The 25,355-nt window shown below is 53.2% G+C and overlaps 1 protein-coding gene across 1 annotated transcript in view; it reads left to right on the forward strand.

Moving 5' to 3' along the window:
• The first annotated feature begins 10,609 nt into the window (after window positions 1-10,609).
• Window positions 10,610-25,355, forward strand: part of UNC5B (unc-5 netrin receptor B) — a 72,910-nt gene continuing 58,164 nt past the window's right edge. Inside the window, exon 1 of the mRNA XM_081267116.1 lies at window positions 10,610-11,119. Within this exon, the coding sequence (XP_081123242.1) occupies window positions 11,041-11,119 (79 nt within the window). The 5' untranslated portion in view covers window positions 10,610-11,040. The remainder of the gene's footprint in view (window positions 11,120-25,355) is intronic.

The following is a 25,355-nucleotide window of genomic DNA, read 5'->3' on the forward strand; positions in this document are numbered from 1 at the left end:
TTTTTATTTTTTTGTTTTGAGACAGGGTCTCGCTAAGTTGCTTAGGGCCTCACTAAATTCCCAAAGCTGACCTCGAACTTGTGATCCTCCTGCCTCAGCCTCCCTTGCCACTGGGATTACAGGCATGCGCCACTCACCTGGGTCTCATTCATATTTAAAAATAACTCAGTGAAGTGGGAATAGAATAAAAAGAAATCTCCTCAATATGCTAACAGCTTTGAAGGTCCCAGAGCTAACACATACAGAGCCAAAGTGGTGAAACTGGACCGACCACCTTCCACCTGAGATCCGGAACATGTGAATAATGTCCATTCTCACACTTGTGCTCAGTGTTGAACTGGAGATTTCAGATGGTACAATAAGGCAAGAGAAGTAAATGCAATTCATAGCCTTGGGAGGGAATGAGTTAAAAATGCCTTTATTTATAGGTGATATGTTTGTGTTTGTCTAGAATCTAGAGGAACAGAGGATAGAACAACTAGTATTAGTGACTTTAGTAAACTACAGTGGACAAGGTCAGTGTATAAAACCCATTGTCTTTTTAGACTAACAATTAAAAGATGCGAATTATAAAAACATTATTTTTAATTTAATTTTGTATTTATAATTTGTTTCTAACTAGTCATTAAAGACATTTTGATGTCATAAAATCAATTTATACATATACCAGTGTAATTAAAAATGGGCATGATCTCTACAAAGCAATGCCAAGGAAAATTAAGACCACGGAGAGAGATGCCTGTTTGCACTTTGGAAAATTCAATATCAAGAGGTTCATTCTTCCAAGTAGATGTGTATATATTCAGTGCCATCCTATCAAAATTCCAAAGGTGCTTTTATAAAAATTAACAAGCTGGTTCTAAAGGTAATGGGAATGTTAATGATTTAGAAGTGGCAAAATAATATTGAAAGCAAAAGGCAGGGTTAGAGGCTTAAAGATGAACTATAAACCTGTAGTAATAAAGGTGGTGTAGTGTTGGGGTCAGGACAGACAAATTAACCAACAGAATAGAGCCCAGAAATAGACCCACACTTACACAGACCATTGATTTCGATAAAAGCAGCCAAAGCAATTCAACAGGGAGAGGAAAGTCTTTTCAAAGAGATGGTGCTGGAACAGCCGGATAATCAGATGGAGAAAAGTCCCTCCCCTGGCTGAACACAAAACAAATAATTCCCGGTGGATAATAAACCTCAGCACAAGGCTGATTACTATAAAACTGATGAAAGGAGAAGCAGGAGGCTATCTTTAGGACACAAAATATACCAATCACAAAAGAAAAACTTAAAGAGCTGATCTTTGTAAAAACTTTGATTCTTTGGAAGACACTGCTAAGCTGGACACAGTGGCACTCATCTGTGATCCCAGGAACTAGGGAGGCTGAGGCAGGAGGATCGAAAGTTCGAGGCCAGCCCAGGCAACTTAGTGAGGCCCTAAGCAACTTAGAAACATCCTGTCTCTAAATAAAAAACTAAAAAGGGTTGGAGATGTGGCTCTGGGGCAGAGCACCCCTGGGTTCAGTCTTTGGTACCCAAAAAGAAAAAAAAAAATGTAAAGAAAGAAAGAAGGACACCATTAACCAGATGGAAAGCAGACTACAGGAGGAAATATTCATGGTACCTACTGCTGACAAAGCAGTATGTGTATATCATTCGCATATTTAAGGCACTCCTAAAAGTCAATAATCAAAAGACAACTCAATAAAAATTGGGCAATATGTTTGAACAGAGCTTTCATTTAAAAATAAGATTATCAGTGGGGCTCAGTGGCACACACACCTATAGTCCCAGTGGCTTGGGAGGCTGAGGCAGGAGGATCACAAGTTCAAAGCCAGCCTCAGCAAAAGCAAGGCACTAAGCAACTCAGCGAGACCCTGTCTCTAAATAAAATACAAAACAGGGCTGTGGATGAGGCTCAGTGGTCAAGTGCCCCTGAGTTCAATCCCTGCTACCCTACCACAAAATAAGATTATGAAATGGGTAATAAACCCATGAAAATATGCTCAGCTTCACTAGGCATCAGGGAAACGCCAAATAAAACTAAAGCAAGAGAGCACTTCCCACCCACAGGCTAATATGGAAAAAGGCCGACAATATCAAATGTTGGCAAGAATGGGGGACAACTGGGCTCTCATACATTGATGGTGGGAGTGTAAAGTAGTACAGTGACTTTGGAAAATAAGGTTTTGTTTGTTTGAATTCTGCTTTTTTGGTACAGGGTCTCCCTGAGTTACTTAGCACCTCACTTTTGCTGAGGCTGGCTTTGGACTCTCGATCCTCCTGCCTCGGCCTCCAGAGCTGCTGGGATGACAGGCGTGTGTCACAACACCTGGTACTGGGAACCAGTTTGGGCAATTTTATATAAAGCTAAATATATGCTTTACTTGATGACCCAGCAATGTACTCCTAGGTATTCACTGCAGAAAAATGAAAACATGTCCACACAAAAATATTTGCGTAAGAATATTCGTATAGCTCTGGAGGCAGAGGCAGGAGATCACAAGTTCAAAGCCATCCTCAGCAATTTACTGAGACCCTAAACAGCTCAGTGAGACCCTGTCTATCAATAAAATCCAAAAATGGGCTGGGGATGTGGCTCAGCGGTTAAGTACCCTGAGCTCAATCCCTGGTACCAAAAAGAACATTCGTAGCAGCTTTGATCACGCTAGGCTAACATGGGAGACAACCCAAATGTCTAGAGAAGCACGGGTAGGCAGGTTGTGGTGATTCGAACAACTAACAAAACTGAGAAATAATGAAAAATGAACTTTTCTTCCTGAAAACAACCTGGATGGATCTGTCATGTCACCGAGAGAGAGGAGGAGCCCAGAGAAGACAGATCATATCATTCTGTTTATGTGACCTTCGGGAACCCGAGAAACCCACCTGTCGTGTTAGAAATCAGGAGGACAGCTGTCTCGGCGGGGTGAGGGTCACCTGGGAAGCAACAGGAGGGGACTTCCTGAAAGGATGCCGAGGTTCGTATCTTGATGAGGGTCACGGTGACTAGGCGTTCTCACCTGTCAAATTTCATAAAATTAAAAAAAAAATTTCATAAAATTGTGCCCTAAGATCTGCGCCATCCACTGTATGTGAATCACACCTCAATCTAAAAGTTTTAAGAAGAGGAAGCCCTGGTCTAGCACCTTCCTTTCCTTGACCTTGACCTTCAGGCCCGCCCCTCCCCCCTGCATCAGGCTGGTCCTCCGTCCCGCATGCGTCCTTGGGGGATACTGCTCTGGGCAGGGGCCACTGAATTTTTTTTTATAGATCTCTTAAATTTGGAGCAGATGTTTCTACTCACTGAAAAATACCAGATCACACAACTTACCACGCTAAGAGCAAGAAAAGGTAAAAATCTTGAAAACGCAGTCCCATTGAGAATCTTTGGCCGGAGGCTCCTGCTGACAGCTCCTGCTTAGAGGTGCCGGAACGACAGGAGAAATCAGAGCAGCAGGCACAGATGAGGAGCTGGACAGGGCCACCTTCAAGAACCAGGCCGACAGCAGAAAGCTAAGAGAAATCTGAATATTCCTAACCGGACGAGCTGACCACGGAAAGCCGGACAAGGCTGGACAGCACGAGCGCTTCCACCGTGGCCCTTCATCAAGGGGTCAGGAGACAGAAAGGGAAGTCTCTGGCTGACTCCCCCGAGGGACTGGCACACAGCACACGCGCACACACACACACACACACACACACACACAAACCCACATGCACGCCTGCTATACTTTGCCCTAGAGTTTCTTTCCTCTGCTCTTCTTCCAAGATGTATGTTTCGTTCTCTATGTTTTATCAATAGTAATAATGAAAAAAAAAAATAGCCCTCGCATCCAAGAAGGCAGTTCATGGCCGAGGACCTGTTTTTCTCCTCCCTTTCAGAATCGTGTGAAGCTCCTGAAGAACACTTTCCACCAGCAGGGCACGGTGGCGCACGCCTGGGATCCCAGCAGCTCAGGAGGCTGAGGCAGGAGGACTGCAGTTCAAGGCCAGCCTCAGAAACCTAGCAAGGCCCTAAGTCACTCAGCGAGACCCCTGTCTCTAAATAAAATATAAAAAAAATGGGCTGGAGATGTGGCTCAGTGGTTGAGCGCCCCTGGGTTCAATCCCAAAATATCAATGACTTCTCTTATTTTTAGTTGAAAGAACTTCTATAACTCAAGTGACCCTCCTTCTGCCTCAATGAAAGCTTTATAGACTTATAATTCTCAAGATAGCATTTTGTAAGTAATGTTTACTTAAATATAAATCTCATCACACTTTACCTTATTCTCTCTGGATAGCATGAATATTGAGTTCCATTTGATTCAAAGTGCATTATTACAGGAACAATATTGGAAACATCACATAAGCAACACAGATATTGGTCATATCTGAAATGGTAAAAGGTGTTTTTATGTGTCAAGAGCTGTACTATTACAGTTTTAAGACAAATATGAAGTATGTAGTGCTATCTGTGTATGTGTGTATATGTACATATGTACATATATATATGGTATTAGGGATTGAATGCAGAGGCACTTGACCACTGAACCTCATCCCCAGCCCTTTTTATTTTTTTATTTTGAGACAGAGTCTTGTTCAGTTGCTAAGCATCTCACTAAATTGTTGAGGCTGGCCTCCAACTTTCCATCCTCCTGCTTAGCCTCCAGAGTTGCTGGGATTACAGGCATGTGCCACCATGCCCAGTTCTAGATGTTTTTAGTAGATAAAGGAACTTGGTGTTCACCCGAATGCACTTAAGCTGGAATGTTTAAAACAGTAGAGCATGAGAAGGGTTAAAAGGTTTAACCTGATATCCTTAAACCTCTCCTCTACATGGGTAACTTGCCATCGGTGACTTGGGCAAGACCTGGGAAAGGCTGCAGATGTGGCCTGGCCAGGGGACCCCATCTCAAGCTCAGAATCCGCACTCACCATGGGATCTGAGCCAAGTCCCTTTCCCATGTGCAATCCTGGTTTCTACTTTAATGTGCCCACGATTAACACCTACCTCCAAGAACAATTGAGGGGATCAAAGAGAAAAGATGAGAAGTACCAAACAGAGGGCATTTAGGGAGCCACGTGCTGCGTTGGTTGGGTTTATTAGATGTGCGGACTTTGAAACCCCTGCCTGGGTCTGAATCTGGCCTCTGTCTCTCCCTAAGCAGCAGTGTTCCCAGCTTTCAAATGGGGGTCATCGCCCCCACCATGGGTCAGCACGGGGCTAGCTCAGGCAGAGCTCTCGGCTCCCTGCCTGGTTCCCTGTAATCGACCAAGTGCATCTTTGAAGATGGTGACCTCCCTCTGCAGAGCCCCCAGGCCCGCCCTCTGAAGCCTCCAGCCAGGGGCCCATTGTCCCAGGAGCACTCGGTGGCCACTTCAATAATTGTCCCCCTCCTTCTGCTCTGACACCTGTCTCAAAAGATGCTTCTCTGGCACTCGGGGGTGGGGGGAGGCCTCCCTCCAGCTCAGTCAGCACCTGGGACTCCCTGCTTTCTCCTGAATCCAGGCTCATCTCCGGCATGGCAGGGCTGACCCGGGCCAGAGGGAGTCCCCTCCTGTCTTCTCGGCCTCCTCTTCCTGTGGCATCTAGTTACTCTATTTGAGTCAAAGGACCAGGACCTGGCTGCCTCCTGACCACCCCATTCCTGCCCCTGGGCCTTTGCTCACCCTGTTCCCGGATGCTGAAACTCCTCCTTGGGCCTCCTCCATGTTTACAGTCTCCTTCTCACCCCAGGTCTAGTTCCAAGCACCCCCTCTCCAGAGCAGTGAACCCCCCAGGAAGCACGGAGCATTGCTGGCTCAGCCCGCCACATGTCCCAGCCCAGGCTCATCCTGCCTTTTCCCTGCCCCATACCCCAAACCGGGATTCACTACACGAACTTTCAGGGCCAAGAGGGACAAGAAAATCAAGGTCCCTTGTTCAAAATTATGAAGAATGTCAAGATAAACGAATCCCAGTTGACGGGACATTGTACAAAGTACCTGACTGATAACCCTCAAAACTGTCAAGGTCATCAGAAACAAGGGCAGACTCAACTGCCACAGCCCCAAGGAGCCAGAGGAGTCACAACCATAGAAGCCATGTGGGGCCCAGGATTAGGATCCCGGGACAGAAGGTCACTGGACCACAACTAAGAAAGTCTGAATTAACTTGAGCTGGTGATGATGTATGTGTACTGGTCCCCCAATCACCGTGAGCACCCTACAGTAAAGGTTATTGACTGCACAGGGGCCCGTAGGAACTTTCTGTACAATATTTGTAGTCTTTCTGTCAATCCAAAAGTGTTCTCACATAAACAGTTACCTTTTGTAAATTAACACCAGTTAAAAAAAAAATTGAGAGACAATGAATAAATTGCCCAAAATAGAGACAGGATTTGAACCCCAATCTGCCTGACCGCAAGGCTTTGGTGACTAACTGCTAAGTACCCAGGAGAAGGCCTTCCCGTGAGGGGCAGAGAGAAGATAGGGGAAGACAGACTGGAGAAGGAATATTGTCAAAGATTTAGCAGAGGCTGAGTCCACGTGTAATGACCCAGGCCACATATTGTATAACTTGATTTATATGAAATATCCAGAGGAGGCAAATCCATAGAGACAGAAAGTAGATTAGTGGTTGTCAGGAGCCGAGGAGGAGTGACTGCTTAACCTCGTGGGGTTTCTTTTTGGGGTGATGAAAATCTTTTCGAATTCGACAGTGAGCATGACTGTAAAACTCATGAGTATATTAAAAACCCCTGGATTGTGCACTTTAAAATGGTTAATATGGTACATGTTGTGTTATGTAAGTTTTATCTCAATTAAAAAAAAATGAGACCAGCTTGTGATCCATTCCTTCTGGATATGAGTCTCCACTGCGACGTCTAATAGCAGTGAGTGACCTTGGGCGGGTCACCTGTCCCTGCCTCCTTTCCTTCATCTGGTGAATGGGGGCAAGACGGTTCCCATCACACGCACCGTCGTGTGGAGGATGTAAGACAGAACCTTGCATGCAGACGATGCTCATCATTAGCTGTGATAACATTGTCACCAAGGACTTCAACCCTACTGCACCTGCCGTCTGCGGGGTCTAGGCATCTGGGGTCCCTTCTTCACCGGGCAGGTCAACAGAGGCTCATTTCTAAACCTTCCCACTCAAGATCCTGCAAACCATGTAGTCTGATAATCCTCTTTCCCTGACTACCCGGGGCGGAAACCCTGTCACAGGCGGTCCTCAGGCAGGGTTTGGCTGGGGACAGTTCTCCCCAGACCCACAGCTTTAGGAGAAAGACTGCGGCGGCCTTGGGGAGGCGTAAGCGGCAGCGCGCCGCCTAGTGGCACTTGCCGGAAACGGCCTGCGGGGGAGGCGCCAATCCCGAGCTCCAGCCGCTCCTGCAGGGAGCCCCTACAGTTGCTTTCAAAAAATAATTATTATAACATAAGTAGCATTTATTCAGCTAGATTAGAGGATTTATGCATATTCCTTTAATCCTATGAGGCATTTATTATTTGCATCTTACGATGAAGGAAACAGATTCTTGGAGTGGTTCCCTAACTGACCCCTGCTCTCCCTGCAACTGGAGCTGGGGCCACTCTTGTGGGTTTGACTCCAGATTCCAGATCTCTCTGTTTCCTGTATTCTTTTCTGATTTGGGAAGAAATGAAAGTAACCCCTGGAAGGGTCTGCAGGCTCCGCAAAGGGTCAGAACTGGCTCTGGAACCGACTTCAAAGCATTGGTATCACACAGAGGCTGCTGGCCTCCAGCCTCAAGGAGGCCAATAATTCATGTATCCACTCAACCAATATCAACCACATCCCTACTATGTGCCGCGGATTGGAAGTGAATACAACACAGTAAACAGGAAAGTCAGAGCCCTCACCCTCCAGCAGCTCCTGTGCCATTCTCTTGCTTAAGTCACAGCAGTGGCTCTTTGCAGTGAGCAGGGCACAGGTTGGGGAATAAGTCCTAACACAGCTACTCTGAAGTTGTCACCCCAGCAGAGGGGGCTTTGCATTCCCCAGTCCTGGGAGGTGGAGGTGTGACTCTGGGCAGTCTGACTCCCTGTGGTGCTCTTCCGGCCTGGGCTGGGGCGGAGCCCCACCTGCAGTGTGGCTGGGCGGCAGGTGGCTGGAGAAGGGAGGTCCCTGAGACTGGAGAGGCACTGGAGCATAATGGGGACATTCCCTGCTCCATGCTGGAGTCCTAGAGGGAGAGGCGAGCCCAGGACTCTCTGTAAGCATATATCCAGAGTGGAGAGAGGAAAGTGGGACAGGGTCTGGCAGGAGACAGGAAAACGACTGCTCTGCCTTTGCTTGCTGCCCCTCCCCCTTCTTCCCAGGCAGGAATTACACAAAGCCAGAAACCTGATACTTGGGCTGGTGTGGAAGTCACAGCCTGAACAACAAAGTTCCAAGGACTGCAACTTTTTAGAAAAGTTTCCAATATCCCACTGGCCTTGATTGGGACGGAGGTGGCGCCTATAGTCCCTGAACGCCATGGCTGTGTTGAGGTCCCTGCTGGGCTCTCCGGCACAGTGTCCTTGACCATGCACCTGTGTCCGGTGGATGATGAACCGGTGTGGGTCTTGGGTCACGCCTGTTTATTTCTAAATACCTATGTGTCTTTAGAGTCATGTGCTGTTGGTGTCCTCAGATGTGTGTGCCTGTGTGTTTGCTTTTTTGACTCACATGTCCTTGGCCGTGGGTGTTTCTGTGGTCGGATGCCTATTTGTTCATGCGCCCTGCCTGGGAGGGAGCTCACTGTGCACCTGCATGTCTCTGTAGTATGTTTGCTCGTGGAGGTGTGTCTGGGAGTGTGCCTGGGACTGTGTCTAGGGTCGTGTGTCTGCTGTGTGCCTGCAGCGTGTGGCTGGCTGGAGCGGGCTGGGTGTGGTGGGGCGGTGGCGCTCTGGGCTCTCATCCACGGCTCTTGCCTGGGCTGTTCCAGGCCAAGCTAAAAATAACTCGCCTACCTTGGCCTACAGAGGCTTCTCTCAGTTGACCAAAGTCCTTCCCCAGAGAGTCCCACTCCACCCATATCCACCTTCCTGATCCTGGGTGCCCAGCCAGAGCACTGGAGAGGTAGACTGAAATCATGCATGGTGCCCACCCCCCCATGCTCCAGAACCTAGACTGTGGGGGAGGGGAGGAGGTGTCGGGGCAAATCTGCTCTCATCTTCCCTCTGGGGACATGGCTAGGACAGGTCCTGGTTGCTTCTCTGCCTGATCTCCTTCCAGTCGGCAGGCCTGGCCCCAAGCCCTTCCTCTTCCAATCCCTCCTGGGTCACTTGGCTCCTACAGCAGCCCACCCTCCTGGGCCTGGCTGGACCTCCCTGACTCCTCCACACTTTCCTGAAGCAGGCCACACCTGTACCTGAGGAGGGATTCCAGACCCAGCTCTGGGACAAGGGAAATCTCTTTCAGGACTAGGCAGCGTGGACCGGCTTGCTGGCTGCCAGCCCCTTCTCAGAACTGATCCAGCCCCGGGAGGGTGTCCAGGAGGAGAAGCTCAGAGGGTTTTTTCCCAGCCCCATCTCCCGTGGTGCCTTCGCTTCACCATTTGCAGCTGACGAATAAATGACTTTACATCTTTGGGCCTCAGTTCCCCCATCTGTAAAATGGAGCTATAAATGGTTCTGGCTTCAGGGAGTTGTGAAAATTAACTGAGATGATACATATAAAGTGCTTAGTCCTGGGCCTGGCACACTGAACCTCTCTGCTGGTGGTGTTGATCCACTCCTGTGTCTCTGGGTTTCAATCCTAAGGCACCACCCATGTGCCAAACCTCACCTGGCCTCCCACCTCACTCTTGGGAGGTCATGACTTCCCCCCCCCAAGAATCAGACTGGCTGGGAGGGGACGATCTTAGAAAGAGATTGTGACATTCGTATAGCAGTTTCTGTTATCTGTCTGTCTGTCTCTCCTTATTCAATTTTACATTCTCTTGTGAAATAGTTTACATTATTCTCCGTTTTACAGATGATCATGATGAAGGGAGCGTCAGAATGGTTAAGTAACTCACAGTCACACAGGTAAGGGAGAGTTCAAGTTTGCCCTGAGCAGCAAACAGCGCTCGCCCCCCCCCCCCACACACACTTCCATTTTAGGATCAGATGCCGCAGGGGTTCCCAGTGGTCTGGCAAACAGGTCTGCCAAAGATCATATAGAAAAGTAAGACCCACCAGGATGATCCTAATACATGCCCACATTCACAGTTCTAAGCCCCAGCTTAGCTGGGACTTGGTGTTTGAGGTCTGAGGAAGCCTCTTCTGTAAAGACCTCCACGTGGTGTGGAAGGCATAGACCATGCAAAAAGGGAGAGTCCAGAGTTTAATCATCGGAAGCGAAGGCTGACATATAGCCAAACTAAAGGAAGGCGTGAAGGTACATTAGCTCAGATTTTGGAAACGAAAATTGGGTGGACTCCGATTCCAGACCTCTTCCAGCAGCCAGGTTTTCCAATGCGCTGGGTCCAGCGTTTCTCGAGGACCTCCCTTGAAGGACCCCCAGCTCTGCTCGGCCACGCGGAGGGCCGTCGGGCTCCCCCTCGAGGGCGCCCCGCCGGCCCCGCCCCTGCCCTCCAGGCCCCGCCCCGTCCCCGCATGGTCCCCGCCCCAGCTGGCGGACTCTAAGACTCTCAGCGGCTCTGGGCATTGTGGCAGGCGGCGGGGGCCGGTGAGGGCGCCGGGGCCGCTAGGAGTGGCTGGGCTCGGAGAGGCGCGCTCCGGGACTCGGACGGCGCGGCGCCGGCCGCTGTGAGCGCCACTGAGCGCACTCCCCTCGGGTCGCGCAACTTCTCTGCCGGGGCGCCGGAGCCCGCGGAGCCGCAGGAGCGCAAAGAGGGGCGCGCCGGAGCCTGGCTCCGGAGTGGGCGCCCGGCACCCATCGAGCTCCGAGCGCCGGGCGGCCCTCCGCGCAGCGTGGCTGCCGCTGCTCCCACCGAGGGCACGGGCTGGCTCGGCCCGGCGCCGGGGAGGACGGCGAGGAGGAGGCGGCGGCGGCGGAGACGGCGGCGGCGAGGCTGGGGCCAGGGAGAAAGCCCTGGGGGAGAGGCACCCGAGCCGGGCCGCGGGATCATGTGGGCCCGCAGCGGAACGCCGGGCGCTTTGCTGCTGGCGCTGCTACTCTGCTGGGACCCGAGGCTGAGCCAAGCAGGTAGGGAGTGATCCGGCTTCGGGGCTGGGGACGAAAGGACCCTGGAGTCTCACTGCGCTCATCCCCAAAGTTGAGGTGGTTTTTGGTAGAGTCTGGGTGCACCGGGAAAGCGGCAGGGGTGCCCAAGTTAGAACGCTGGTTTTTCTGCCCCACTCAAGTGGTAGATGGCGCAGCCACCTCACTGGGGGCCCTGGCCAGGGGTGGGTTAGAGTAAGTCGGAAGCTTCCTGTTCCCGCCTGGGAGGGATCGCTCCTTTCCCCTTGAACGGTAGCGTGATTCGGGGTCAGAGCCTCCGCGAGGAACCACCTCCAAGGGACTCCTGCCTTCCAGCGTGCGGCGAGGGCGCCGAAAAAGAACTGTCGCTACGCGGGCCAGGTGTGCGCCGTCTGCCGTTCGCCTGCAACTTCCTAGTCCAGGTCCCAGCTCGCCCAGGCTCCTATGCCTGGAATCTGTAGACCAGAGGGAGGCAGCGAGAGTCCTGCCCAGTACGGGAAGCGCAGGATGCGCTCCGCCAGCCGGGGAGGCCAGAGCGAAGGGCTTTGGCTATTGAAGGGGGAGGGCCTGAATCCTGCACACAGCTTTCCGGGGATGGTGGGCTCGCAGGTTTGGAAGTCCCCCCGCCTCGGGTGTTGGTGTGTGTTTTGAAGGAGGGCGGGAGTACGTAGAGATCCTGCTGAGTTTCCATTTAAATGGGTCACTGACATTCTTGCTGCCCAGGGAACAGACCAGGTGCGCTTGCCTCTCGGTACAGCACCTGCTCCAGATCCAGGAAAATGCCTTAAGGGGGTTGGTGGGTTCCTGATATAAAACCCCCGACCTGCACTGATGTGTACGCGTCTCGCCCGCCCGCCCTGTAGCGGGACTGGCGTGGTCAAGTGAACTGACTCTTCCAGGTTAGGCAGGGAGGCGATGGACGCACTGAAGCCATCCTCTCTGGTACCCTAAGCCAAGCAGGTGGACTGGCTCTAATCCGAGGCGCCCACTCTGGGAAAGGGGAGGGAAAGGAGGGGACAATCTGCACCGACCGATTCCTCTCCCAGTAGAAGCTGAGAATCAGGCAGGAAAACTGGAGCAGAAAGTGGACGCGATGACGCAGCTCCCTCCCCCCCCCCACCTTTCCGCTGTGATGTTGACATCCGCTCTCCTCCTCTGCTCCCCAATAGCTAAAGATCCCTCACTCTGGAATTAATAATTCCCACGGCCAGGAGTGAGGGTTTGGTTTTAGCACATCCCCCACCTTTTTTTTTTTTTCCCCAAGCTGTGTGCTGAAAAGTTACAACACACAACCATTTGATCCAAGTTAATTATGATTTGGGCAGACTCTGGTATTTAAAGCAGTGTTTTGAAGTTAGAAGGTAATGATGGGGAAGGGGGGAGGGAGGCGGCTGAATGAGCAACCATGCTTTAAAGGGTGCAGTTAGATGTGGGAGTGCTGGCTTGGGGTGTTGGTTTCTGGTTTAAGGGTGTTTGGGGAGGTGATTGAAGGGTAAGTTGAAGACTTCAAGTGGCACATGGGCAGGGTTGCTGTTTGTATACCAGCAGGGCAGTGGGATCAGGAATAAATACCAAGGCTACAGAGGGTGAGGGCTCCGCCAGGAGAGAGCCAAGACTGGCGGACCTGGTGTTCTCCGGGTGGGTGGGCTGGGCCAGGAAGGCTGGAGGTGGCCTGCTTTTTCTGCTTAACAAAGCATCTAGCCCCTCTTTCCCCAGAAGAAACCCCAGGCCCGGGGCTTTGATGGATTTGGGCACAAACCGTGCCCAGACAGAAATGGCCTCTAATACCTGGCTTTGATTTCTCACTAGTGAGGAGAAGCCGTGTTGGAATCGTGCTCATTACTTAGCGCTGCAGGGGCTGCCTGCCCACCAGCCTGGAGAGGGGCCAACTGGTGGGCTCGGCCTGCAGCCTTCCCTTTGCCCAGAATGTGCCGCCCTTAGAAACCTGCCTCAGGAGTAGAACATGGCCCTTCCTCCTACACAGCCTTTCTCCCCAATGCCAAGGGCACCGAACATCTTTCTCTCAGAGTGTTGCTTGGGTTTTGTGATGGATCTCTCATGAGTCCCATTTCACTGATGGGGAAAACCAAGTCCCAAGTGTTGGTTTTGCCCAAATTTTGCCTTCACTCTACACAGATTGCAGGCCTTGTATGTAGGGCCCCTGTCCAGTAGCCAGGCTGATTCAAGCCACACAGGACCCCCCTCCATCCCCATCTACCCTGCTGCCTTCAGCCTCCTATCCAACTAAGGCAGGGGAAGCTGGGCCTACAGAGGGCTCTTTCCTGAGGGCACCCAGGCTCCCTTGAAGTGGCAGGCGCCTCTCTCCTCTCCCCAACCCCATCCCAAGAATGAGCTTCCTTTTCAGCATGGAGAATTTCTTCCAGCCACAAAGTTTGATGGTAGAGAAATCAAAACAGGAACCATAGGACCCCCCCAGAACCTTAGAAGAAGATGTCAGCAAGTGGCTGGCCCCGGGAGGCCACTCAATGCTCTAGTTGGCTTTAAGAATCTCCTCTCCTCCACCCCTTCAGAGCTTTTTTTTTTTGGCGCAGGAGTGGAGTGGGGGGGGGGGGGGGAGAAGCACCAGGGATTGAAACCTGGGGCACCTCCCCAGCCCTTTTTTTGTATTTTAATTATGACAGGGCCTCTCCGAGAAAGGCCCTGCTAAGTTGCTGAGGCCGGCTTTGAACTCACAATCCTCCTGCACCACTAGAATCACAGGTGTGTACCACCACTTCCGACCTTTCCCGAGCTTTTAATGAACTTTTCCTGGGCCTCTGGCTGGGATGGTTGGGAAAGAGTCGGAGTTTCTTGATAATACTTCTTTTGAAGGTGCAGTTAATCAGAGTTTTCCTAGTGTCTAGCTTTGTGTGCCAGTGTGTGCACGCGCAGTGTGTGTGCGGTGTATGTGCACACGCGGTGTGTGTGCGCCTGCGCTGTGGCAGCCTGTCCTTATCTCCCTCTACACTGTAGCAAGCACCCATCTCACTTAAACAAATGGAAAATCAAGTGTCTTAATGGGTTTTCTCATTAAAGTGAAAGTACCACTGCAGGGGAGAGGGGAGGAATTTCTGCTGTAATCACTATCCTCAGGCTCTGTCCCCTCCCCCAAACCAACTGGGAATTCTGCAGGATCAAAAATCCTCCTGTTTCCAATCCACTAATTTAACTGTGGTAGCTTTGGGACAGGCCCAAGGTCATACTGGGACTCAGGGACAGAGTCAGGATTTGCACTCAGGCCCACAAACCTCAATCTAGTGCGTCTGCCTCCTTCCTTCTTCCCACCTCACCTTGGGGCTGGAGACCCCTCACTGTTGGTCTGGGGTTGAGATGCTAAAATTGAGGCACCACCTACAGCAGGGGACATTGCTTTGGCAGCTGAGTTAGACGGGGACTGGCATCGGGATTGGGGAAAGAGGGGCATTTGGAGAGTTGGAACCACAAGGGATGGAACCAGGCGAGGCCAAAGGTCAGGAACAAGGCCTCAGGACTGGGCAAGTGCCCCTGTGTAGCACCACAGGAGTCCCCAGCACTGATCTTAGCGCCCAGCCTGACCTGGGGAAGGTAAGCTAAGCTCCCGGGGACTGCAGGGCTGAGCCTTCACATTTAAGAGCTCTGTGTCCCTTTGCGAAGTTGGGGACAGAATGTGTGTTGATTTTTTTTGTCTTGACATTTTGGGAGCCCAACCTTCCCCAGCCCACTTTGTCCTGGACTTTTTCCTGCAATGAGATAGTCACCCATTCCTATCTATCAGGCCCGCACCCTGAGCCACCAGGGTTTCTGTTCATGGGTGTAGGCTGCCTAGCACTTGGGGGATGGGCATGGGATAAGCTGATCCCCTCCATCCCAACTGCTTGGAGAACATGGTTAGCGATTTCCAATGGACAGGTCTCCGCAGGGTTTGCAGGCTCCAGTGCCATCTTTTGAACCTCAGACCTGGGTTGGGGTGGAAAAGAGATAACTTGAAGCCTGCTGAGGCCTATAGGAAAGGGCCAAGGGACAGGTCCTAGGCAGGGACTTGGGGTTGGTGGCCCTGAGCCCAGAGAAATTGCTGCCTAGGCAGATGGCCCCCAGGGAGAAGGGCGGAGAAAGCCAGAGGCTCAGGCCTGAGCTGGCACTTCTGCTGGCCTCCTCCCCCTCCTCCCCAGTTTCCTAAACAGCCTCCGCAAATGGAGTCATTAAAGCTGGGAAGCCGAAATGAAACGAAACCAATGCGTTCTGTGCTTTTGTTTCTTCCTTTTTTAAAGGAAATTTAAAATACTGTAATTAGAATAATACAAGGAAAGCCCTTTCCGGGTGAGGAAGGGCTGGCGGGCTCTCAGCACTGCTCCTTGGACTCCTGAGTCGGGTGTGGGGCACCCGCTCCTGCCCCTTGGGGCCTGATGGGGACCCCCTCCTAGGGCTTTTGGGGAGAAGCCTGGCATCCCGGATCCAGCTGCGGCTCTTTGCTGGGAGTTGGTTGACAGGCCAGAGCCGCCCCAGCCGCTGCGCCCCCGCGGGCAGACAGGCCCAGGCGGAGCGCGCTGAGCCACAGGTCCCCGCGGCACCCCTTGCTCTGCTCGCGGTCTTGGGCGATGCTAATGGCAGTGAAAACATTGGCCGGAGTGCGCTGTAAATCAGCCGCCTCCCCCGCCTCCACCCCTTTTGTTTCTCTCCCTCGGCTCCCAAAGCTCCCAGCCCCGTGGTCCCCTCTCCACAAAGCCGCCTGATCAGCAGCTCCGCAGCTCTGGGGCTGGATCCAGCGCCGTTGCACCCGCGCGCTGTCACCAGGTGTCAGCGTGCGCGCCCCTCTCACGCGCCCCTCTCCCGCCCCTTCTTGTCCCCCTCTTCCCTCTTGCCACTTCCCTCCCCAGCCGAGCTAAATCGGGTCCGCTGGAGCCCTGGGAGCTCTAGCGCCACCGCCTAGCGGGGAGCGAACGCGGCCCCCCTTTCTCACCTCCACTGGGCTGCGCCCTGCTCCTGCAACTTCCCGCGCTGCGCTCCTTTCTCTGGGAAGGCGGCTGGGGGTGTGAGGGTGTGTACCAGAGAGAGGGGGGCGGTGAGAGAGAGAGAGAATGAATTAGGAGGAAGGAGGAGGGGTGGGCAGGACCTGTTGCTCTGGGGTGTTGGTGTGTGTGGAAGTGAGGTGCAGGAGGCGGGTGTGTTGAGGTCTGTGTCTTCTGTACAGGAGGGTGTGTGTGTGTTTGGGTGTGTGGGGGAGTCTGTGCTGTGTTTGTGTATAAATAGGTGTATGTAAAGTGGGGACAGTGAGTCACCGCCAGGCATGGGAAGCTCCATCCACTGCGTCCTGCTGGGGATTCCTCTTCAGGATGGGACCCAGGCCATTTGCCCTCCAGCTGGGAGCAGGGTTTGTCCTGGGTTCTGCTGTTGGAAGGGCAGGACCGCCCACCCCCCCTGAGGTCTACCTGAGCATGGTTCTGGTGCTGTAAATGGATGAGGAAGGTTGGTGGGCCATAGTCCACTCAGGAGTTGGGCTCCTGCCCCAAGAGGACTGGGGTCCCTGCAATCGGCTCCCTGCTGGCCTGTCAGATAAGTGGGAGAGGCTGAGATTTGGAGGCTCACCTCCCTTGGGAAGGAGAGAAGGGTGGGTGAGATCTCCTATAGAATTTTCTAGAAAGGGAGATGGTGGACCTTGAGGGGGTGGGCTCTCTGAGGGCGAGCAGCATCTTAGGCAGGCCGTGCTGGGCCCCCCTGTCCTTCCTGGGTCACAGAAGGGTTCCCTGGCTTTCCTAGTTCTGTCCCCACCGAGGACTGCTGCTGACTTGAGTTGTGTCACTCAGCAGCAGCCCCACCAACAGACGCATTGCTCTGGAGTCTACAAAACTCTGTCACAGGGACTCACTTTGTCCCTGTGAGAACCCTACCTGGGAAGGGGAGGCTCACTTAGGAAGCTGAGGACAGGAACCCTGGTCAAAGCCACAACGGCTCTGGCTCTGGTCCTCAAGGAGATGGCCATCCATGGGGGATGCTGATGTCCACTCCAGAAATGCTAAATGACATTCAGAGAGTCTCAGGCCTCACCTGAGGGCAACAGACAATTCCTGTAGGAAGAGTAAAACCATCTAAGCCTCAGGGCTTCCTGGGGGTGGTGACATGCCTCAGGCCACTCTCCCCTTTTCTGGACCTTTTTTGAGGGTGGAGGTACCAGGGATTGAACTCAGGGGCACCTGACTACTGAGCCACATTCCCAGCCCTATTTTGTATTTTATTTAGAGACAGGGTCTCGCTGAGTTGCTTAGGGTCTCGCTATTGCTGAGGCTGGCTTTGAATTTGCAATCCTCCTGTCTCAGCCTCCCAAGCCACTGGGATTACAGGCAGGTGATACTGTGTCTGTTCCTTTTCTGGTCTTTCTAAGAACATTTCCTGGAGAGGGTGGGATGGGGCTGGCTGGCCGGGGGCACAGAGCTGGGAGGCCATCCCTACCTGTCCCACTTTCAGGAAATGTGGCCCTGTCAGCCTCCACTCTGGCTGCCACCTTGGGGTGGCACTCCTTGGGGAACTACTGTGTGGCCCCATTTCCACTCCTGGCATTCTGGATTGCGCTGACGGGATGTGCCCCCTCGGCTCCCGCTGGCCCCATGGGCTGGGACCTGGGACAGAGCTTCTTATTCTTCAGTCTCTCAGTGGCCTTAAGTGGAGGGGACCCAGCAGATACTTTGTAGGCATGAGTCGGGATGGTGTTGGGGTGAGGCCTGGAAGGCGTCTCTGCCTCTGCCCTGCCTTCCCAAACACAGAGAGGGCAAGAAGGCAAGGGGGCCTCTGTGGCCAGTAAGAGGGGAGGCACGTTGGTCATCACCCCTTGTTAGTCCTGAGCCCCTCCTCACCGAGGCTGTGCCCCAAGGCCTTAGCTGCCAGCACAGGCCAACTGGGATTTTGTGGTCAATGGAGCCTCCCAACATTGGCATGCAATCACCTGGTGGCCTCGGGTGGCTCACCTAACGCTGTGTGCCTCAGTTTACTCATCTATAAAATGAGGGTGCCAATGTTATCGCCATAGGATTGCCCCCAGGTACATGAGTTGATGTACCATAAAGCCCTCAGCATGGCACAGCATATAGCAACCCCTGGTACTGTTAGCATGGAAGCCCTTGAAGGGAGAGTGGTGGGGCCCAGCAGCCCATGGCCAAGGAGGAAAGATCGTTCCTGCTCTCACTGTGCTGTGTGACCCTGGGCCAGTACCTTTCCCTCTCTGGGTTCTGGTTGGCTGGTTCCCCCCCCCCCCCATCTGTGAGTTTGGAGTTGGGGAGAGGTAGAAGGCGGATCCTTGACAGTTGTGTGTTTTTCTGTCTGGTTCTATTGGAAGAGGCCCCAGCTGCCAGCAAGACACAGAGGTTGCTGAGGCCCAGAGCCCCTCCGGAAAGTCAGTATATTGACTAGAATGCCCTTGTGTGCATTACGCGGCCCTGGGTGTGTGTGTGTGTGTGTCTCTCTCTCTCTCTCTCTCTCTCTCTCTCTCTGAAGCCATAAATCTCCCTCAGAGACCTCCGTCCCTTTTCTTGCTCTCTAAGCATCTCCTGCCTCAGAGACCAAGAGCCCCAGATCCAGGTGGGGCCCAGGAGGCAGAGAAGGACACGCCCCCTCCAGAGGCAGTTGCCCCCAGCCCCCACCTCTCCTGGGGCTCAGGTGGAGGGTGTGATAGAAGGGACCACCCAGACTCACTTTCATTTCTCAGGGACAAGGGAGGGCTGATTGCGGGAAAGGGGCTGAGGACTCTTGTCCGCATCAGATACTGGAACTCCAGCCCCTAAAACGTGTGCTCCTTCATTCATTCTGAGAAAGTGCTGTACTTTGGGGTCAGAGATGGACAACTTTGCTCTGGCCCTTTAAGAATTGAAGGGCTTGTATGAAAAATTGTGCCGGTATTAACCATGTGCCAGTCCTGTGATACTAGGTGCAAGGGGTGTGGGATGGAGGGCCCCATCATAAGTAACCCAAGATGTGCATTCCCCAAGGGCTCTGGTGTTGCACTTGGAGGGCAGGCTGTGCACCCAGACTACTTGGGATCAAATCCTGACTGTATTGCCATCTGGCTGTGTGTCCTAGAACAAGTTGCTTACCTTCCCTGAGCCTCATTTCATCATCTGTGAAATGAAGTAGTATAGCACCAATCTCATCTGATTGTTGCAGGGATGATAAAGTGCATTGCTCGTTCTAAAGTGCTCAGGAATGTTCACTGTCTTCATCATCATTGTCACCACCATCATCGGTGCCAGTTGTGGGGTGGCACAACAGAAAATGCCTCTGGTGTTGAAAGGAGGCTTTCACAGGCTGGGTGGTCAGGGAGGGCTTCCTGGAGGAGGGAACGATGGCATTTGACCAGCCCTTGGGGGATGAGCAGAGGCAAATGGAGAGGGAAGACCTTGCTGGTGGGGGTACCTGAAGGTACAGGGAGGGGCGTCTGGCACCCCCACACTCCAGCAGCTGGCTCGGGTCTCATCATCTGGCAAAGCCAGACTTTTGGCCCAGGGGTCTCTTCTCACTGCAGTGGAGAGAGCCCAGGGCTTTGCAGTGAAGGACTGAATCTTCCTGGGACCTCAGCGTCCCTCCAGGGGACAGATGGAGGGACAGGCCACTGGCTGGCCTTTCTGGAATGAAGCCATGTGACCGGAGCCAACCTGTGAAGCCACCCCCTCTGCCTCACCACCCCACCCTGGCTGCCCCGGCCAGGACTGGGCCGGAGAGCAAGAGGACAGGCCCTGGTGGCCTGGTGGCAGCTTCCACGTAGGCCAGAGAGTGGGGGCAGGGGGGGTGAGTGCAGGAGGGGAGGGGCTGTCTTCTGCTCCTGGGTGCCCACTGAGCAGGCCCTGGCCCGAGTCTCCAGGGCTGGGAGGGACGTCCTCTGCTCCCATCCCCAGGAGCCTGTAGCCCCCAGAGGCCCCAGGCGGCGTCGGGAGGCATTACCGGCTCAGGAGCCGCGGAGGGAAGCAGCCTGTAATGTGATCAGAGGCGCCTGCCACCCGCTGCCCGGGCACCCAGCGAGATGCAGGGCTTCCAAGAAGTTGAGTCAGAAATTCCAGGAAAGTTGCTCCGGCCCCTCCCCCACCCCACCTTCGGTCATTCTGTGACCCAGCAGGGCAGAGTGAGCAGTGACAGAGATGGGCTGGGGGATCCGTCATTGTCAAGAGCTGGGGCCCAGAGCCACTAGGGAGTGTCTGTCTGATTCACTCACCTGTGGCTCCAGCACCCCGCTGGGTACACAGCAGGTGCTCAGGAGGTGCAGAGTGAGCAGCCAGCGCAGCCTTGCACACCCTGGAGCCAGTGTGCTGCCAGGCAGGGACCTGCCGCTGTGCAGGGACAGCCAGGGGACCTGGAGTCTCATTCCCCCTCCCCCCCACTCCTGCCTCCCGCCCCCTCCCCCTGCCGACTTTCTCGAGCACTTCCTGTCACCAGGAAGCTCCTGTGGTCAAGCCCCTAGGTAGGAAAGACTTTACCCCCTAAATCCCTAAAACCCAAGGAGCCACCGCTCCTTGTCAGGTGCCCTAGGCCCTTTCCTGTGCAGACAGCAGGTCTGGCCCCTGTGGGGCAGCTCTCTGTGGCTGCCCCCATCAGAATGTTTCTGCCTGTTCACACGCCCAAGCCCGCTGACCACTCCAGGTGACTCCAGAGAGCGCCCCTTGCACGGTCACTGGCTCTGGCCTGCCGCAGGTGTGGGCTGAGAGCGGGTGTTAGGGCCAGGGGCTGACTCCAGGCCCCAGCCGTCCCTGGCAACTGCCACCAGCTTCTTGGCAGAACTGAGCGGTCCTTGCCGCGGGTCTGGCCACTCCAGGCTCTCCATGGCCCCATGTCCAGTGTGCAGGGAGCACCCTGGAGACTCCACGTCCCCGGGTGCCAAGCCTGGCCCAGGTGCCACCTTCACAGCTGGGCACCCACTGGCCTCTGCCAGGAGCCCCTGCTGCAGGGTGATCTGGTGTCCCTGCCTGGCAGCCAGGACAGCCAGGCCTGCTGGGCACAGTGACCCCTACTGCAAGCTTGATCTGGCCCCATATTTTCCAGTTGGTCTATCCAGCTTCTGTCTCCCCCACCCCCGCTTCTCTCTCTCTCTCTCTCTCTCTCTCTCTCTCTCTCTCTCTCTCTCTCTCTCACACACACACACACACACATCAAGGAATAGCAAAAGAAAGCCCTGAGCTAAGAATTGGGAAACTGGATTCAAATCCCAGCCACATGGCTAATCTGCTGTGTGTCCCTGGGCCAGTCCCTTTCTCTCTCTGTGCTTCTTCAATCCAAATGAACAGGGTTACCCTGAAATCCTAAAACCCTGCCCTGGCTGCTTCCCACATTGTACCTCTCCAAGCCTGGGGGGATAACGTGGGGCCCTGTAACGAGGTGCCCTGTTGGGGAGGTCGGGTGAGAGGGTCAGGGCAGGTCCGGTTCCTTCCCTTCCTGCCTGGAAGAGAATCGACCCACAAATCGCTGTCACCCCTCTTTCTTCTTTCTATCTAGTGCTCCCCGCTCGACATGGAACGTATTAGCCCCAGGTGGCCCAGGGTCATCGCGGGGAGTTCTGGGACCCTTTCCAGTCATCAGAGTTCACTGTGGCCCATGAGGTGACCTGGTGACCTCCCCAGGGTTATCAGCAAGGGGAGGGCCTGCCTCCGTAGGGGTTTGGAGAGTGCCTGGACCAGGAGGCTGGAGGCAGCTGTGTCTGTGACAGGCCAGTCACCTGCCCTCTTTGAGCCTCTGTTTACTTACAGCAAAAGGAACCAAAGAGGCTGAGTGGCAGGCGGGCTGGGAAAGGAAAGGCCAGGGTGGTGCCGGAGGAGGCAGGAGGCTGGCCCAGCAGGGGCCGGAGGCCCGGGGACTGTGCGGTGCATCCTGCAGGACCTGGCGGCTGCGGACGGTGAGGAGGGGCCCAGTGTCCCTTTCCCTGGCTGGAACTTGCCTCCTGGAGGGTGGGCTCCTGGCCTGCCAGGGCCGATCACAAGAATTTGGGCCACTTGCCGTCCCTCTCCGTGCCCTGAGCCCTGCCGCGTGCCCAGGACTGCGGAGCAGAGGAGGCCGGGCGCCACGTCAGGGGAGGTTAGTGTCAGCGCTGGGCTGGAAGCAGGCGCCATCTGCTGTGCCCACTCCAGGTTACGTAAGCCTCGGCCGGTCGCCCGTTCTTAGAAAACGGGGCCGGAGGACCAGCAGGCAGGAGAGCTCGCTTCCTTCCCAGCCCACTGGCCCTGGACCAGCGTCATTCTCCAGTGGCTCTCCCGCTGTGCAGAGAGAGGCCCAGCAGAGCGGGGCTGAGGCTGGCGGGTGCAGGTGCGCCCAGGGGAGGTGCCGGCTCCCTTGGCACGAAGACTGCCCACAGCATGCCCAGCCAGCAGCACCCCGTCAGCCCCTCACCCCGTTTCTCTGCTGAGCCTGGGTTGGCTTGAGGAGCACTCTGGCTTCTGCAAAGTAGGGAGCCCCTTCTCCACCCCCTAATTCCTAAGAGACATAGCCCTCCCACAGCTGATCAGAGAAGGTGCATTCAAATGACTCCAAATAACAGACAGTCGTGCTACCTGCGTATCATCAGGGCCTTTGGGGTCACCAAGACCCAGGGTCGCATCCTGACTACTCCTTCATTTGCCAGCTCTGAGTTGTTGACCAGGCTGCTTCCTATGGCAGGTCTCGGTTTCCTCATCTGAGAAGTGGGAATCAGGAAGCCTGCTGCACAGACCACCTTAGGATGGACTCACACTTGCCTAGAGGACAGGGAAAAGGTGCTGTGGTCACTGGGATTCAGTCCCATTCTGTCTTTCTCTTTTAAACGGTACATTCCACCATGTCTGACTTATTCCAGGCATTCAAGGGTGCTTCAGAATTAACCCTGGGTTCAATTCTCGGTACCAAAAAATACACCACACACACACACACACACACCCTAGGCCTCAGGTCAGTGTCTTCTTTGAGGGGCAAACACTATAGGCATTTCCATCAAGACCATAATGGACAGATTCCCAGCACCTCTCCTAGTGTTCTACACGGTGCTAGATGCTGTAGCCAATGCAATTGAGCAGGAGAAATAAATTAGAAGCATAATAAAAAGCTAAAGAAAAGAAAATTATTCCTACCGGATAGTAAAACATTTTACAAAACCCCTGATATTTCAACCATGTGACATGATACAAGAATTGGCAAATGGAAAAAAGACAATAAAAAGTTCAGAATCAGACTCAAACACGTGTGGAAACGTAGTATATGAAAAAGGCAGTTACTCAGATCCTGGGCTGAAGGCAGATTTCTTTTTTTTTTTTTTTTTTTTAAAGAGAGAGAGAGAGAGGAGAGAGAGAGAGGAGAGAGAGAGAGAGAGAGAGAGAGAGAGAATTTTTTAAATATTTATTATTATTATTTTTTTAGTTCTCGGCGGACACAACATCTTTGTTGGTATGTGGTGCTGAGGATCGAACCTGGGCCGCACGCACGCCAGGCGAGCGCACTACCGCTTGAGCCACATCCCCAGTCCCTGAAGGCAGATTTCTTAATGAGTGTGCTGGGCAATGGTGACCATTCAGCAAAAAGTGAAACTTGAGACAGGAGCTCCACGGGGATTAGGGGCACTGTGACTGAATGGGGATACAACTGCCCAAAGAAAACACGGGTGAGCTCTTCTTCAACTTTGGGTACTAAAGGCTTTCTAATAATGACTCCCAAGTCCAAGGCAACACAAGAGGAATCTTTTTTTTTTGTATAATTTAGATTTTTTTGGTAAATAATTTACAAAACACCTTAAATAAAGTGAAAAGACTAGACTGGGGTGTGGCTCAGGGTGGAGCGTGACCTTAGCTTGCATCAGACTCTGGGTTCAGTCCCACCCAGGTTCAGTTCACCACCAAAAAAAAAAAAAAGCCAAAAGATTACGCATTTCATAAACTGATAGAAAGTATCTGTAATGTGTGCTGTGGACAAAAGGCTCCCATCCCTAGTATATAAAGTCCTCTGTTTCCTAATTTTTTATTTGTTCTTTTTAGTATCCGTGACAGTAGAATGTATTTTGACATCATTCATGCAGGGAGCATAACTTCCCATTCCTCTGGTTGGGCATGTGTGGAGTTTCCCTGGTCGTGTGTTCATGCATGAACATGGGAAGGTTATGTCTGACTCATTCTACACTCTTTCGCATTCTCTTCCCTCCTCCTGACCCCCCAGCCCACCCTGTCCGATCCAGTGAATCTTCCCCACAAATTGTGTGTTAGTTTCTGTATATCAGAGAGACATTAGGCCTTTGTTAGTTTCTGTATATCAGAGAGACATTAGGCCTATCACTTAGCATGATAGTCTCCAGTTTCATCCATTTACTGGCAAATGTCATAAAGTCATTCTTTATGGCTGAGTAATACTCCATTGTGTATATGTACCACATTTTCTTTATCCATTCATCTGTTGAAGGGAACCTAAGTTGGTTCCATAGCTTAACTACTGTGAGTTGAGCTGCTCTAAACATTGATGTGGTTGCGTCCCTGGAGTGTGCTGATTTTAGGTCCTTCGGGTATAAACCGAGGAGTGGGATAATCATGTCAAATAGTGGTTCTATTCCAAGTTTTCTGAGGTGTCTCCATATCTTTGCATATTGGCTGCACCAATTTGCAGTCCCACCAGCAGTGTGTGAGCATACCTTTCCCCACATCCTCGCCAATGTGTGTTGTTGCTTATGTTATTGATAATGGCCATTTTGACTGCAGTGAGATGTGAAGTACTCTCAAGGGTTAAGGGACAAAGAGTCAGAACCTGACAGGTGGGAAGAAGACACAGAGTAATGTGCGACAGCAGCTGCAACCAGCTCGCTCACGCCTGGAGAAAGAAAATCAGAGTGACTCTGAGATGCCCGTCTGCTCAGCTTGGAAAACCCAGTGGAACTTCCACTGTGGGGGACGGGGAACGGGCACTTCCAGACGCCGTGGGTGGAGAGGAACCCTTTAGATAGGAAATTTGGCAATACCGTGTGTGTGTGTGTGTGTGTGTGTGTGTGTGTGTGCTGGGAATCAAACCCAGGCCCTTATCAATGTGGGCCGGCTCTGCACCCTCAGCTGCATCCCCGCCCTGTCCGTGGCCTGGGGACCCCACCCTGCTTCCTCCTCAGGTGTCCCCCAACTCTGCTCACAGAGCCAAGCAGTGAGCCCAGGGGGGCAGGTTCCCCCTGCTGCCCACAAGGACCCTCCCCACATGGACGATGGCTTCTGCCTCCCTGTGGCCCTGAGCACATCCCTGAGCACCTGGACTTGACTTCCTCTTCTGTGAAATGGGGACAGTGGGTCCCACCACTCGCTTCATG

This window comes from Spermophilus citellus (assembly GCF_964194105.1).
Source record: "Spermophilus citellus genome assembly, chromosome: 15".
Classification (NCBI taxonomy): Eukaryota; Metazoa; Chordata; class Mammalia; order Rodentia; family Sciuridae; genus Spermophilus; species Spermophilus citellus.